General features: G+C 40.4%; 1 protein-coding gene across 3 annotated transcripts in view; it reads left to right on the forward strand.

The window, feature by feature from the left end:
* Nucleotides 1–13254, forward strand: part of LOC107721100 (fibroblast growth factor receptor 1-A-like) — a 96406-nt gene that overhangs the window by 11428 nt on the left and 71724 nt on the right. For all 3 annotated transcript variants that reach the window (XM_016528962.1, XM_016528963.1, XM_016528964.1), the window contains one exon: nt 942–1086. In XM_016528962.1, coding sequence (XP_016384448.1) covers nt 942–1086 — 145 coding nt within the window. The remainder of the gene's footprint in view (nt 1–941; nt 1087–13254) is intronic.

Here is a 13254-nt window from a genome sequence, read left to right on the forward strand (position 1 = left end):
AACGCGATTTTTACTGGGGGACCCCCTCGAAAGCAATTGGGCTATTTTCAGGCTAGTTTTGAGTAGTAATTGGGCGGGGTTTGTAGCGAAAACCTGGCAACCGTGCACCAGACAGAGCTGTCGGCGATTCTTCCTATTGTGAAGTCATGCAGTGTGTAACCTCCTGTCGTCGTTCCATCGTGCAGTGTGAACACAGCAACAACTGAATGCTGCCCCAGATAGTCACGCAGTGTGAAACCAACAGTGATGCGACGTCTTTGAAAATCGTGCAGTGTGAACTCGGCATTACACAACATCAGGAAGATTTGGTCCTGAGCAGGCTGGATAACTTCTTGTCCAGGCTCTCCACATTTGCTACCAGTTGCGGCTTGTTTCAAGTTCAAGGTATTGAAGCTTGGGTACAAAATAGCCACAGGCTCTGCACCGTTCTACCTCAACTCACTCTTCTGAGTCTATACCCCCAACAGAAACCTGAGGTTGATAAGTGAGAACCACTTGAACCGCTTGAAATTGAAATTTACACTCACAGCTCGGATGTCTAAAGTTGAATGTTTCAGTTTACAATCATAGACAATAATCAAACTTGTTTTGAATTCAAAGTTGCAGACCAATAGTTACAAATGTGTAAAATAACTTTGCACATAAATACAAAGCCAGGCACGAATGTGCATTATATATTTACTTTTGCGCTTTACTTATGCAGTTCAGAAAACATCAAAACGCATAAGTAACAGTTATTTGTAAAACACTGGAAAGCCTTCACTCTGATAGGTAAATATGACGTTTTTGGCAGATTCTCATAATCTATTTCATAAGAGCAGTAAAGGCAGGGGCCTAACAAGGACACTGTGTTCCAAAATCATTATCAAAAAATGCTCTTTTTCCTCTGGTGGGTTTTCCCAGAGCTATCCGGCCTTATTCTGTGGTTCTTTTCTCTATAGAAGGCAGGCGTCAACACCACGGATAAGGAGATGGAGGTACTGCAGATCAGGAATGTGTCTTTAGAGGATTCTGGAAAGTACACCTGCTTGGCTGAGAACTCTATCGGCCACTCCCATCACTCTGCATGGTTGACTGTCTATAAAGGTATCTTTGCTTCTCATGGTACTATTTTTGTTTAATGATTTATTCTTTCAGTCTAACAGCATTGATTTATTCATTCAGTCTGACTCCCACTGTGAGTTGAATTGGTCACATGACTGGTGGTTTTCATAAAATCAATAATACTTTGAATGATTGTATGATTTGTATGATTTTATGGAAGGCACAAGCTATTATGTAAATTGTATGAAAGAATTGTATGAAAGTTATGGCTTACTAGAACTCTCTATATGTGTGTATATACAGTATAGTTGTAAACCACTATTCTTCAACCCCTGTAAAATGATAATATGAGCTAACTGCCAGTTTCCTGTCAATTTGTCAGCATCATCCTCCAGGCCAGCTCCAGCCATCCTATGCCTGACTTCTGTACTGCCATCTGCCCTGGACTGCGTGTTTTTCCCAGTCATGGTAGTTTTTGTTTGTTTGTTCGTATTTTGAACCAAATGAAGCTCACAATTTTCTCTGCACCTAGTCCTCATTTTCTCCTTCCACAAACCCTGACATACTTATAATACAACATGCTGTTATTTCTTCATTTACAAAATGTTAATGTAGGTTGTGATGAAAAGTGAAATGTTTTCTATGAAAGACTGTAGTGAAAGTTGTTTTATATTTGTATTATTTTATTTTTAAATACATTCTGCAAAGTATAAATGTGTGTGTGTGTGTGGTTCAGGTACCTACATTATGGGGACAAAATGCACCCACAAAGATGGCAATATCTAAAATCCTTGTGGGGACATGTTGGGCCCCATGAGGAAAGCTGCTTAGAAATCATACTAATTGAAGTTTTAAAAAAAATCTAAAATAGGAAAACGTTTTCTGTGAGGGATAGATTTAGGCTTATAGAAAATACAGTTTGTACAGTGTAAAACCATTACATCTATCGAATGTCCTCATAAAACATGGAAACCCAACACGTGTGTGTATGTGTGTGTGTGTGTGTTTTGTTTGGGGAGTCGCTTTTAGACTCAATGTTCCAATAAAGTCTCATTTATACAGACAGTAAGTTGGAGTTGTGTCTCTGTAAATGCTGCACAGCAAAGAAACACTAAAGATTCTAGTGCCCACATTGTAGTGCCCTTACCAAAAAGTAGTATACTTCAAGTTTATTTTAGTAAGTATTCTTAAGTAAAGTTCAAGTATATACTCCTTGGGACTAAATTGGCCCACTTTCTAGTATATAAAAGTATACTTTTAAGTATACTTTAAGTATAACAGTAGTAAACCTTGAGTACACAACATAGTGGCTGCTTGGACAGGACACAAATGCGCTGTCCACAGATTGTGAAAGGCCAGTCTTTAAAAAGTGATATGGTCACTCGAACACCTGAAGTCATATTATCATTGCATTAAAGACTTACTGTTACAGCCTAATTGTAAGCATGTGAGGGCAACTACACTTAATTAAGAGCTCATACTTGATAAAAAATTATGTGGCCACCCAACCACCATACATATAAATAAAGTAAAGATTACTGGAGTATATTTTATAAGAAAATACTATATCATCAGCCTTTTTGCTTCTAAATGTCACTTTTAATTTAATCTGTTACGTTTAATTTAATCTGTTTAATCATTTATCTGTAATTACTTGTGCTCATTTACATAGCCTACGTACAATTGAATAGAAATGCCTTTTTGTTGTTGGTGGTGGTGCTGTGATTTCATTAATTTATGAAAAAAAAGGTAATAGCTGCGCATGCGCTATTCTGACACTACAATTGGTGCACAGATGGAGTCCACTGACAGGTTTGTCCATGCAAAGTTTTTCCTCCCCGATGTAGATTTAAAGCAGCACTATGCAACTTTTTCTGTGTTCAAAATTGGCAAAATGTATATAATGAGCAACTGGGGAAGAAATAGAGGCGAGCGCAGAGTCAATCATGGGCCAGGGCATCTCGCTGCTTTGAAAATTTATTGGGCAGTGAAAGTTGTCTTCTGAGGTGAAGAGGTCCACCTCTGCCCTCTCGGAGACAAACCAGATCATTTGAACCATTTGGGGATGTAGTCTCCATTCTCCTGGAGCTACATTGCCCCTGAATAGCATGTCTGCTCCCTGGTTTAGTCTGCCTGGCACATGAACTGCTCTCAATGAGAGGAGTTTGCCTGTGCCCATAAAAGGAGGCATAGACCCAACCTGTAAAGGGAGGTTTTTAGGGCTAGGAAAAAACCGCCATCATCTCAGAGCAGTTGATGTGTAAGCATTACTCCAGGTTTGACCAGGAGACGAACGTCAGTCTGCCCTCGTACAGAGCTCCCCAACTCAAGTTGGAGACATCTGTCATGACCATCTTCCTTCTGGAGGTCAGTCCCAACAGGATGCCTGATTGAAATAGATGAGGGGATTTCCAAGGGGCCACAGCTCTGATGCAGCGGTGGGTTACCCTGACATGAAAATGTCCCAGGTGCCAAGCGTGGGACTAGACATGGGCTTTGAGGCAATACTGGAGGGGCCACATGTGAAGCAGGCAGAGGAAACGGCTGACATGAGGCCAAGCATCCTCTAAAAAGCCCTGAAGGGATGTGGAGTCCTGAGTCTGAATGACACAGCTGAATTATCAGCGAGTGTTCCAGCGTAATCCATGCCCGCATCTGGGCAGAATGGATAACTGTCCCCTGGAAGACCACTCGCTGGCTGGGAGACAGAGAGCTCTTGGCTAAATTAATTTTTAGCCCAAGTCGCTCCAGGTGGCTGAGCAGCAGCGAGCTGTGAGTAATGGGTTCCTGTTCCGATCTGGCTCAGTCCAGCCAATCATCTAGGTAAATCATAATGCGGATTCCCATCTGTCTCAGAGGGGAAAGAGCCACGTCCATGTACTTTGTAAAGTGCGTAGAGCCAGAGACAGTCCGAATAGTAGAATTGTATATTGATAAGCCACCCCCTCGAACGTGAATCTCAAGAGCGGTCTGTGATGTGGGGCTATCTGGATGTGAAAGTGAGCATCTTTTAGATCCACTGATAAAAAAAAACAGTCCCCGGGGCATATTTGCGTGAGGATCTGCTTTCAAGTCAGCATGCACGGTTCAGATGCTTGGGCCAACCATTTTTCTTGGGAACGAGGAAGTAGCGGCTGTAAAAGCCTGATTTGTTGTTTGCTAGGGGAACCATTTCCACAACTTTTTTTGCAAGCAGAGTTTGCACTTCAGACTGGAGAAAGTGAGCATTGTTGTCCTGTACCGAAGCTTGAATAATGCCTCTGAAGCGAGGTGGCCTGCGAGCGAACTGCAGCGAGTAATCTCATTCTATGGGGCGGGAGCGCTTAGGCAGGAAGCAGGCTGTTCCAGAGCTGACCATTCTAAGCTGAGATTCTCCATGGCCTGGAGAGAATGCGAATCAGCTCTCCGTCAGCCAGTAATAACCCATTGGGGAAAAGGGTGTCAGGATCCACTCCGGAGCATGCCCAGTCCTCCAAATCTGAAGCTGTCAGTGATATAAAATCATCAGTGACAGCATTCTCCTCTGATCCGCCTAAAACGATCCAACCGCCTGTAGACGAGGGGCACTAATCCTCACATGTAAACACACCGGTGAATCAAAGTGCTGCTCGAGACTCATGCTCTCGCAGTGAGAGCGGTCTGCTTCAGTGAGTGCAGCCTCAGCATGGGTATGGCACAGGCGCATGCAAATCTGAAGCTGTCAGTATAGAATCATCAGTGACAGCATTCTGCTCCGATCCGCCGAAAAGATCAAACCACTCGTTGCAGAGGAGGGGCGCTGATCCTCACGTGCAAAACACACCGGCGGATCAAAGTGCTGCGGGGAGAGTGAAGCACGTAGGACCTGTGCCAGCATGAGATCACGCAAGCCCGGTTGCTCAGCCCTGTGACTTCACTGTTTCTTCCTCTGAGGCAGCTAGGAGGGGGAAAAAAAGTGAGAACAGGAGGGGTGGGGCAGCCCCGTGATTCCACTGTTTCTTTCTCCAAACTAGCTGAGAGAGGAGAAACGGGAGAGTGGGGCTGCCTTCATTGAAGAAGGCGATCTGCGAGCAGAGAAGGGCGAGACTCATGCTCTCAGTGAAAGCATTCCATTCCGGTGAGCACAGTCTCTACGTGGGTACTGCCCAGACAGGCGATGCACTCACTGAGAGCATCTGCATTATGCAACAATGTCGCCGGGAAATTTGCTCTAATAGATGCCGGATAGCTGCAGGGGAAGGCTTCTAGTGATCTTCTGCTGGCTGAGCTTCTTGCTTCGCCTTCTTGCTTCAGAGTCCAGCGAGGAGATGATCTTCGTCACTGAAGGAGAAAAATTCTGATGAAATGGTGCTCAGAGCCGACTTATATAGCAATCGGCTCCACCCCTTTTGGCGGGTTGAAGCGCCATTGGTTCATGCAGCTACACGAATATGATCAAATCAGGCTTCAGTATCAGAGTAAACAGGAGTTTCCCCATAGTACAGGGTAGGCGAACTCCGGTCCTGGAGAGCCGCAGCCCTGCAGAGTTCAGCTCCAACCCTAATTAAAACTCACTTACTACTAACCGTTCAGACCTTGATTAGCTTGTTCAGGTGTGTTTGATTAGGGTTGAAGCAAAACTCTGCAGGGCTGCGGCTCTTCAGGACCGACGTTCGCCACCCCGCCATAGTATGTTAGTGCAACGGAAGAGACCATTTGAAAGGGAACAAATGCACTCGATTCTGCACGTGTAGCTGTAGTGTGATCTCCCAGTCTTTTTTGATGTGCACACTCTGAAGGAACAGAGTGGCAGATGATCCGCGGTGATCTTCAGTGAGTGTTGGCTTGAAAATGACTCGAGTACTAGCCACTGAAAATGAGTTTTGTTCAGCGCATGTGCTCACTGAATGAATTCTGCATCTCAAATAATCTCATCATAAACAACAAAGTGCAGATACAATGTAAACAAGAGATTCGATTGCATAGTGAGCTCGCGCAAGACTGGAGTCATCAATTTCAAGTGATGGAGATCGTTTGTTGCTCGCTTTCTGTATATGATTACAATTGAGACAGTAAGACTTTCTGTATTTGTGAAAACCTGAACTGAATCTGAACCAGAGATGGGCACTCGAGTTAGTGACTCGGACTCGAGTCGCACTTGAGTCGCATTTTAATAGACTTCAGACTCTACCTGAAATGACTTCAGACTTCACTTGACTTGACAAGAAGGACTCATGAATATTTTAAACACAGCTCGAGTCTTTTATTAGTTCTTTCTTAAGTACTGATATCATAAAGAAAGAACTTGGAATTTCTTCTTCTTCTTATAGGATTTGCGGCAGACTAGAAAGCATCAAAGGCGTATTGTTGCCCTCTTCAGTCCATTTGAAGAAATGCTGCTTAGAGATAAAATTCTCTCATAAAGTCCAGTGAGGTGTAAAAATTTTCCAACAGCCGTTGTTGTTTCATAGTCCTTGTTATTAAGAATTGATTTTAAAGATAAAGATGAAACCCCAGGGGCATAGCCAGAAGTGAGGGGGACAGTACAATGAATAACACACTCTATTAATACATGTTTCACAGTTTCCACTTCTCCACATAAGCATCTAACATGGAATTTACTTTTATTCTTTTACTATATCTACGCCACGCATTTCCTTGTTGATGTAGATGGGACTCTAATTATAGTATTTGATGATGTATGTCCGTGTAGTGCACGTACAATCCGAAATGTCAGAAGGGTTTGAAACATGGCGGGAGCCACTGTGTCATATGTTTTCACATTTGGTTATATTAGTGTGTCAGAATCAGAAACTTCATGAAGATCGGCTAGATGCAGTGAATGTGGGAAAACAATTAAAGATACCGTAATGACAGCATCAAGTCATAGAACGTATCACATCTTAGAACGCATTCACAAAGGTTAGTAACATTAACTCACATATGCATGCTGCATTGTGTCCTGTTAAAAACATGAATGAAAAATCTAGCCTTAAACCGAGCACACGTTTTATCAATCTTTTATACGCAGATACGGCTTTTCTCTCTCTTAATGTATGAGTGTGTGTGTGTTCAGGTTTGACCAATTATAATGCAAAAACTGTAATATAAAAAATAAACATTTTGATAATCTCTAAACATTTATTCAGATGCAACACCTATTAAAAGTATTTATGTCTACGTACTGTCTTATGATTGGAAATCTCTCAAGTTAGTCTTGATGGTCACTATGTTGTGTGACCCCAGGGGCATAGCCAGAAGTGAGGAGGACAGAAATGTCAAATGTAATACCTTGTTTGTTTGTTTTTTTGCTGTAATTGCAGGTTTTATTTATTTTTTCTATAATTCGTTAAGAAATCAAATATACTGCTGGACAATAATTTGTATTCTGTCATTTTTCCCCCCTGTATTTTCCTAATGGCAATTTTATGATTTGTTCATATACTTTTTCCATTTTTATCACAGAATAAGGCAGAAAATATATTTTTATCATTTCTATAGGCTACTGTAATAAATGCTATGGCAGTTAGCACTGCATTATTCAGATGCTTTGTTTATTACCTGGAGATGACTTGAAAAGCACACATAAACCATATATTGTCGCAATCGTGCATGTATTGTCTTCACGTTTTTCATTCAGCTATAGCTGGATGCCTTTCTCCATATCAGGGGTTTCTTGGCATGTCATAAGTTATTACTTCTATGAGTCCGTTTTGGACTTTCTGCGCGAGAGTGCCCTCCGGCTTCGAGTATGAATGGAACATACACTGCATGAGCGTGTTTAGCGCTCCTTAATGTTCACATCTCCTCATTTCGGCTACGAATAAAATGCCAGGTCATGCATAGACTATCCCCAGATAGCACACGTACATCTGCAAGATATATGTTAAAGATCGCTTCATTTAAAGCATCATAGACGTCAGTTTTACATACATTCTAAATCATAAACAGCTTAAAGACATCTTCCAAACGTCTATTTGACATCTGATAGAAATATTACAGATGAGCAGACACTCTAAAAAATACGTCTTGCAGATGTAAATGCACCCCCCGCATCCCCCGCGTATTCTACACCATGTGTGAGCCTGCAAGAGTAGATCCACTGCCACCAAATCTGACCAGATCACCAAAAGTCTTGAATTATAGTGGCACATTTAGTTAGGATGCTAATGCTTGTAAATTCTACATTGAATGGGTTTAAGGTTAGCATGAGTAGTTAACCGCTGCTGGTACGCTAGGCATAATGTCAATCTGTGAGCAAAAAATCTTTATTCTTTGACGGTCTTACAAACTGATAATTTTCCCCACTGGGAGTCTGTGTCCTGTTAATGCAGCACTTTATAAGGAAACCCAGGACTGATGCCTCAGAAGAACTAAAATAATTATATAAACAGCAGACTTCGACTTAGTCTGGGGGTTTGCCCCCTGAAGAAAATTTGGTATATTTTAAAATTAATTGCATCAATCTGAGCACTTTGGCAGCAAAATTAAGAGCTCCAATCTATTTTCAGTGAACAAAATGAACATGATAGCTAAAAGTTCTTTGCATTTTACCTAGACTATTTTATATACTGTGTATTTTTTAAAATATATATATATTTGTATATTGTTATTTCCTATTTACTTATCCTATTTGTATAATCTTGTCTTGCCACTGTCACCAAAGCTCCTGTAAAGCTCCTGTCACCAAATCAAATTATTAATGTGTGTAAACATACCTGGCAATAAAGCTCTTTATGATTATGATTCTGACTTTAAAGTAGACTCAAGCCTTTTTAGTTTTGATAGTGTATCAGTCCACATCACATTCACACTTGTGCTTGAAGCCAAACAATTTGAATATAATAAAAATATTAATAATTAATAAGAATTAACACTTCATTGTTATAAGACAGTAATATTACTATTGTAGCTAATACAGCTGCACTATAAATTAAATGTAAATGAAAAAAATAATATTTCATAATAAACATATTCATAATTATTTTACTTTACAATAGTAACATTACAATACTGTCTTCATTTCTTCACTTCCAGAACCCTCAAGCTTTTATTTTGGCGGAAAACTGCAGGCAGACCTTTAAGTTTCTGTGACAGCAGGTTTACAAATGCTTATTGTCATAAAGTAAGGAGCCCCATGAAAGCGTGATTTACAGTTAGAGCAGCTAAGGGGCGCTGTTCGACAGGGCGCGGAGCAGCTCGTGATCTGTCACACGTTGCGTTCCCGAATGCATTAAACTGGGTTGTGGCTATAAGGGATACAGCTACGGCCGGAAAGTAACAATAAATTAAATTTGCTACCTATTAGATTGTGTTTTATTAAGGTCACCTACCCCAACCCTAAACCTACCCCTTACAGTAATTCAAATAGGGTGAATTCAGGTAAAGTAGGCCACTTTTTGTAAAACGTGTAATTTAGATACCCAGATGTTTTTTTTTTCTTTTCTTTATTTTGTGAACTTTAAGGTCCAGCTATAATATTTCAGTTTGAATACAGTTCATATAAAGTGTTATTTGCAAGCTATACATACCAACAAACATTTTGAGATCATGCACTCCAGACAAAGTTCTTCTCAGGTAAAGTGGGCCATTCCTTATATATATCAAAAATTATTCTGCATCTTTATTAAAAACACATGATATATTAACACATATTATCACACTTATCACACTATTATCAACATGTTTAACAAACCCCAAATTATATAACCTATAGGTTATGAGTAAAATAAATCATGTGTAAATTCTCGTCTCAATTCCAAACAACTGAAAGAACATGTTGTGTTGACATTAAATTTGATGAAATCAGAATATTGATTCAAATGAACTTTACAGTATATTAAAATGTGACTATAACACAAGCAACAACAAATAGGCTAAACAATAATAAGAGGAACATTTTAAATGGTAACCATATGTAAAAAAAGTTGTTCTGTCTATGTTCTCTAAACACTTTTAATGAACTCTAATTGTGTTCATATTTTAAGCTTTATATTCTGCATCTACATTTTGCTCCTCTCATCCTTTCTTCACTCCACAGATTGAACTTAATGCCCCAACTTCCTTTCTATTCTCTCTTTCCTTTCTTCCATCTCTGACTTGAATTTCCTGACTGCAGTCTCATTTTGGCTTTCGAAATTATACATATCAGCTATAAAATAACCAGTGAATGTCAATTTATTTAATGAATTTGAGTATAATTACTGAAGGTTAAAGGTTGACCCACTTTACCTGAATCCCACTGTCTCACTTTATTTAACACATTTAGCCAAAGTGGGCCAGTTTAAAAGAAAAATAACAAATTTGTAAAAAAAAAAATCTTTGCATTTTATTCCCTGTTAACTGTAGTAACAAACAAAGCAGGAATTGTCCCAATAATATGTGTTTCCATTTAGTGAGCAACCTCATAATTTAGAAATGAAAATCTTATGTTGAAGGATTTTCTACCTTTCACCATAAGGCAGTCCTTCTTTAAGGCATGGCCACACCCACCAGTGTCATATTGCATCAACCAAAACTATTTTATCATTTAGAGAAATAGTGTCCCTTTAATTAAGAACCATTGTTATGCTCTGAAAGTGTAAATCCATTGAGCATATACAATCAAACTTAAATAGCCCACTTTACCTGAATTCACCCTACAGTAATTATTGTTGTTCAGTGTTACAAAAAAATATGCAATATTGATGTGCGCATGCCCAGTGGCCGTAGCTGTATCCCATCTAGTCTTAACCATTAAACTCGCAGCACATGCAGAAATTGAGTTACCTCCGTTCACTTCACTCGGAAAACACAGAATCAAGAGCTGCTCGCGTAGCACGCTTTGCTTTAAAAAAAAACATGCAGCGCACCTTATTTAACTGAATCGCAACCTCTTACGATTTGATAAGCACACACTATTGCAATTTCGATTTTAGTTTAATTGATACTTTGCCAAAGCAATGGCGCTTAACGACCTTAGAGATCTTTTAAGTTATTATGATATAGATTAGACTGTGGTGGACACCTAGGTAATTAATGGGAAACACTGCAAGATGATGGAGTCCTTTAAAAATATTTTGTTTTACACACTAATTTCAGTACAATCAGCACTGAGTTATCACTGCAGAGCAAAAGGGCAATCCAGTGCAAAGCAAACCATATGTGTCATGTCGTTGTGGTTCTATAGCATCAAATGACAGCATGGGTCTAAAATTATGCTTAAGAATAATCATGTGTTGTACTTATACTTGACCAGCACATTTTGCATTGCTGTACTTACGATGTTCTCCTAAGTAGGCAGCCAACACATCTAGAAAACTACAGGACCAGGGTTTCTGAAACCAACTCAAACTGCTTGGACTTCTCTGATCTGTTGTAACTCTGTCAGAGACAGGTAAAACCTTTTCTTCATTTATAATGTCTGATGTAAAAAAATATAACATGCTTTAATACTTGTATAGAATCCCACCAGGTCTTCAGGGGCTGACAGTTGAACTGCAAGTCTGGCCCAGATGTTGTTGCCAGTTTGCTCCAGGTCCCATCCATGCTTACCTCATCCTCAGGTTGCATTGCATGTGGATTTCTAATTCCTAATGAACATGGAAAACAGCGATACATGGACCGACACTGAAGTCCAGGCACTTCATCGCCCTCCATCCTCCAGCTTTGTTGAATGTCGCATTTAAATGGCGTCACTGTTGGCATCTCATGTCACTTCAAATTCCCTACTGGCGGTGCGAATGCAACCAGGAAAATTGTCCACTGGGAAAATGTAGTTCTCAGGGGACTGCCCTGGTGGCTAGTTCCAATAAGAGTTCCTATAAATACTCAGTGTGAAAGCCCCTATAGTCAGCTATGACATTCTGTCTGCCTGTATGTCAAATCCTGAACCTGAAGTTATTATCTTTCATCAAATGAATCCAAGTAAGGGCTTGATGATCCATTTCCTGATCAAACTTTCTGCCGAGTAAATAAAATCTCAGCCCGTCAAAGAACCATTTTGAGGGCAAGACATTCCTTCTCCATTGTAGAGCACTTGGTTTCTCTTGAAAGCAGCTTGTGAATCAGGAACTGAACTGGCTGCTCTTCTCCTGTACTCCTTGCACCAAGACTGCTCTAATGCCTGTCTCAGATGCATATACCTGAACCAGAAATCTTTGGTTGAAGTCTGGACTCTTCAAGACTGGACTGTAACACATCAGGTCTTTTAATCTACCCTGCGTTCCACTCGGAAGGGTCATCCCTGCGCCCTAATCCCTTCAAAGGGTTTACCCTCCAGAGTGAGAGCTTCGAAGGGTTGAAGGGTGTAGGGGACCAAACAACTGTTTCTTGAAGTGCCCGTCTTCGTCATCATCATGTGCCCACACGGAGGCGCCGTCATCATGCAAAGAATCTGCGCAAAGGATCATGGGAGCCCGAAGTGTCCAACAGTTGTACCCTTCGAAATCCTTCATTCCGAAGGGCCCTTTGAAGTGGCCAGTTTTGAGCACTTCGGTTTGTGAATGCCTCCAAAGGGTCATCAGACAACTCTACAGCAGTGGTTCCCAACCATGTTCCTGAGCACCTGGCTCAACTCATCAGCTCATTAGTGTAGCGTCTGGACCAATCAGACACACAATATATATTTTGTTAGTTATATTTAACAAATACTCTGTAACACCCCTCAGTTAACAAGCCATATGAGGGCCTATGAACACTTCCCCCGAAATGCGTCTTAACACCTCAGAAAGGCAGAACAGGCCTCTGATTCCATGGCAACCAATGCTGATATCACTGTTTTTTTTGCCCAAAGGAATGTGAGCAGAGAAACACACTAATTTTCCTCATAGGAAAGACAAGAGAAATGGACTGTTCTCTAATTAATTCATAGGAAAACCTTTCTTTGAATGAACACACATATCCTTCAGGTCATTGTGTATGTTGTTACTGTCCTTGTATATTGTCTTTTATATTGTATACTGTTTTATGCAGGCTTATGATAGAACCACTCGTTCCTGTCATCTTACCTATATGTAATCCTACCATGTTTAGTATCTATGAATTCGTCTAAACGAGATGCGTATATTATATGTTGGTACATAGGCAATATATCAGTGTCCTGAGAATCTTTAGTAATTTCGATTCAAGTTCCATATGCAAATTACCATGCTTCCACACAAAGGGTCATAAACTCCCCAGTATTTCCAAACTCCCGCTTGGAATTTCAGCCTTTCTCATTGGACAAGCCCATCTTGAGAGGCGGGGATCTTCTCCGACCTTAAAGGCATCACA

This window comes from Sinocyclocheilus rhinocerous, unplaced genomic scaffold (genome assembly GCF_001515625.1).
Source record: "Sinocyclocheilus rhinocerous isolate Xijiao unplaced genomic scaffold, SAMN03320098_v1.1 scaffold451, whole genome shotgun sequence".
NCBI classification, from domain to species: domain Eukaryota; kingdom Metazoa; phylum Chordata; class Actinopteri; order Cypriniformes; family Cyprinidae; genus Sinocyclocheilus; species Sinocyclocheilus rhinocerous.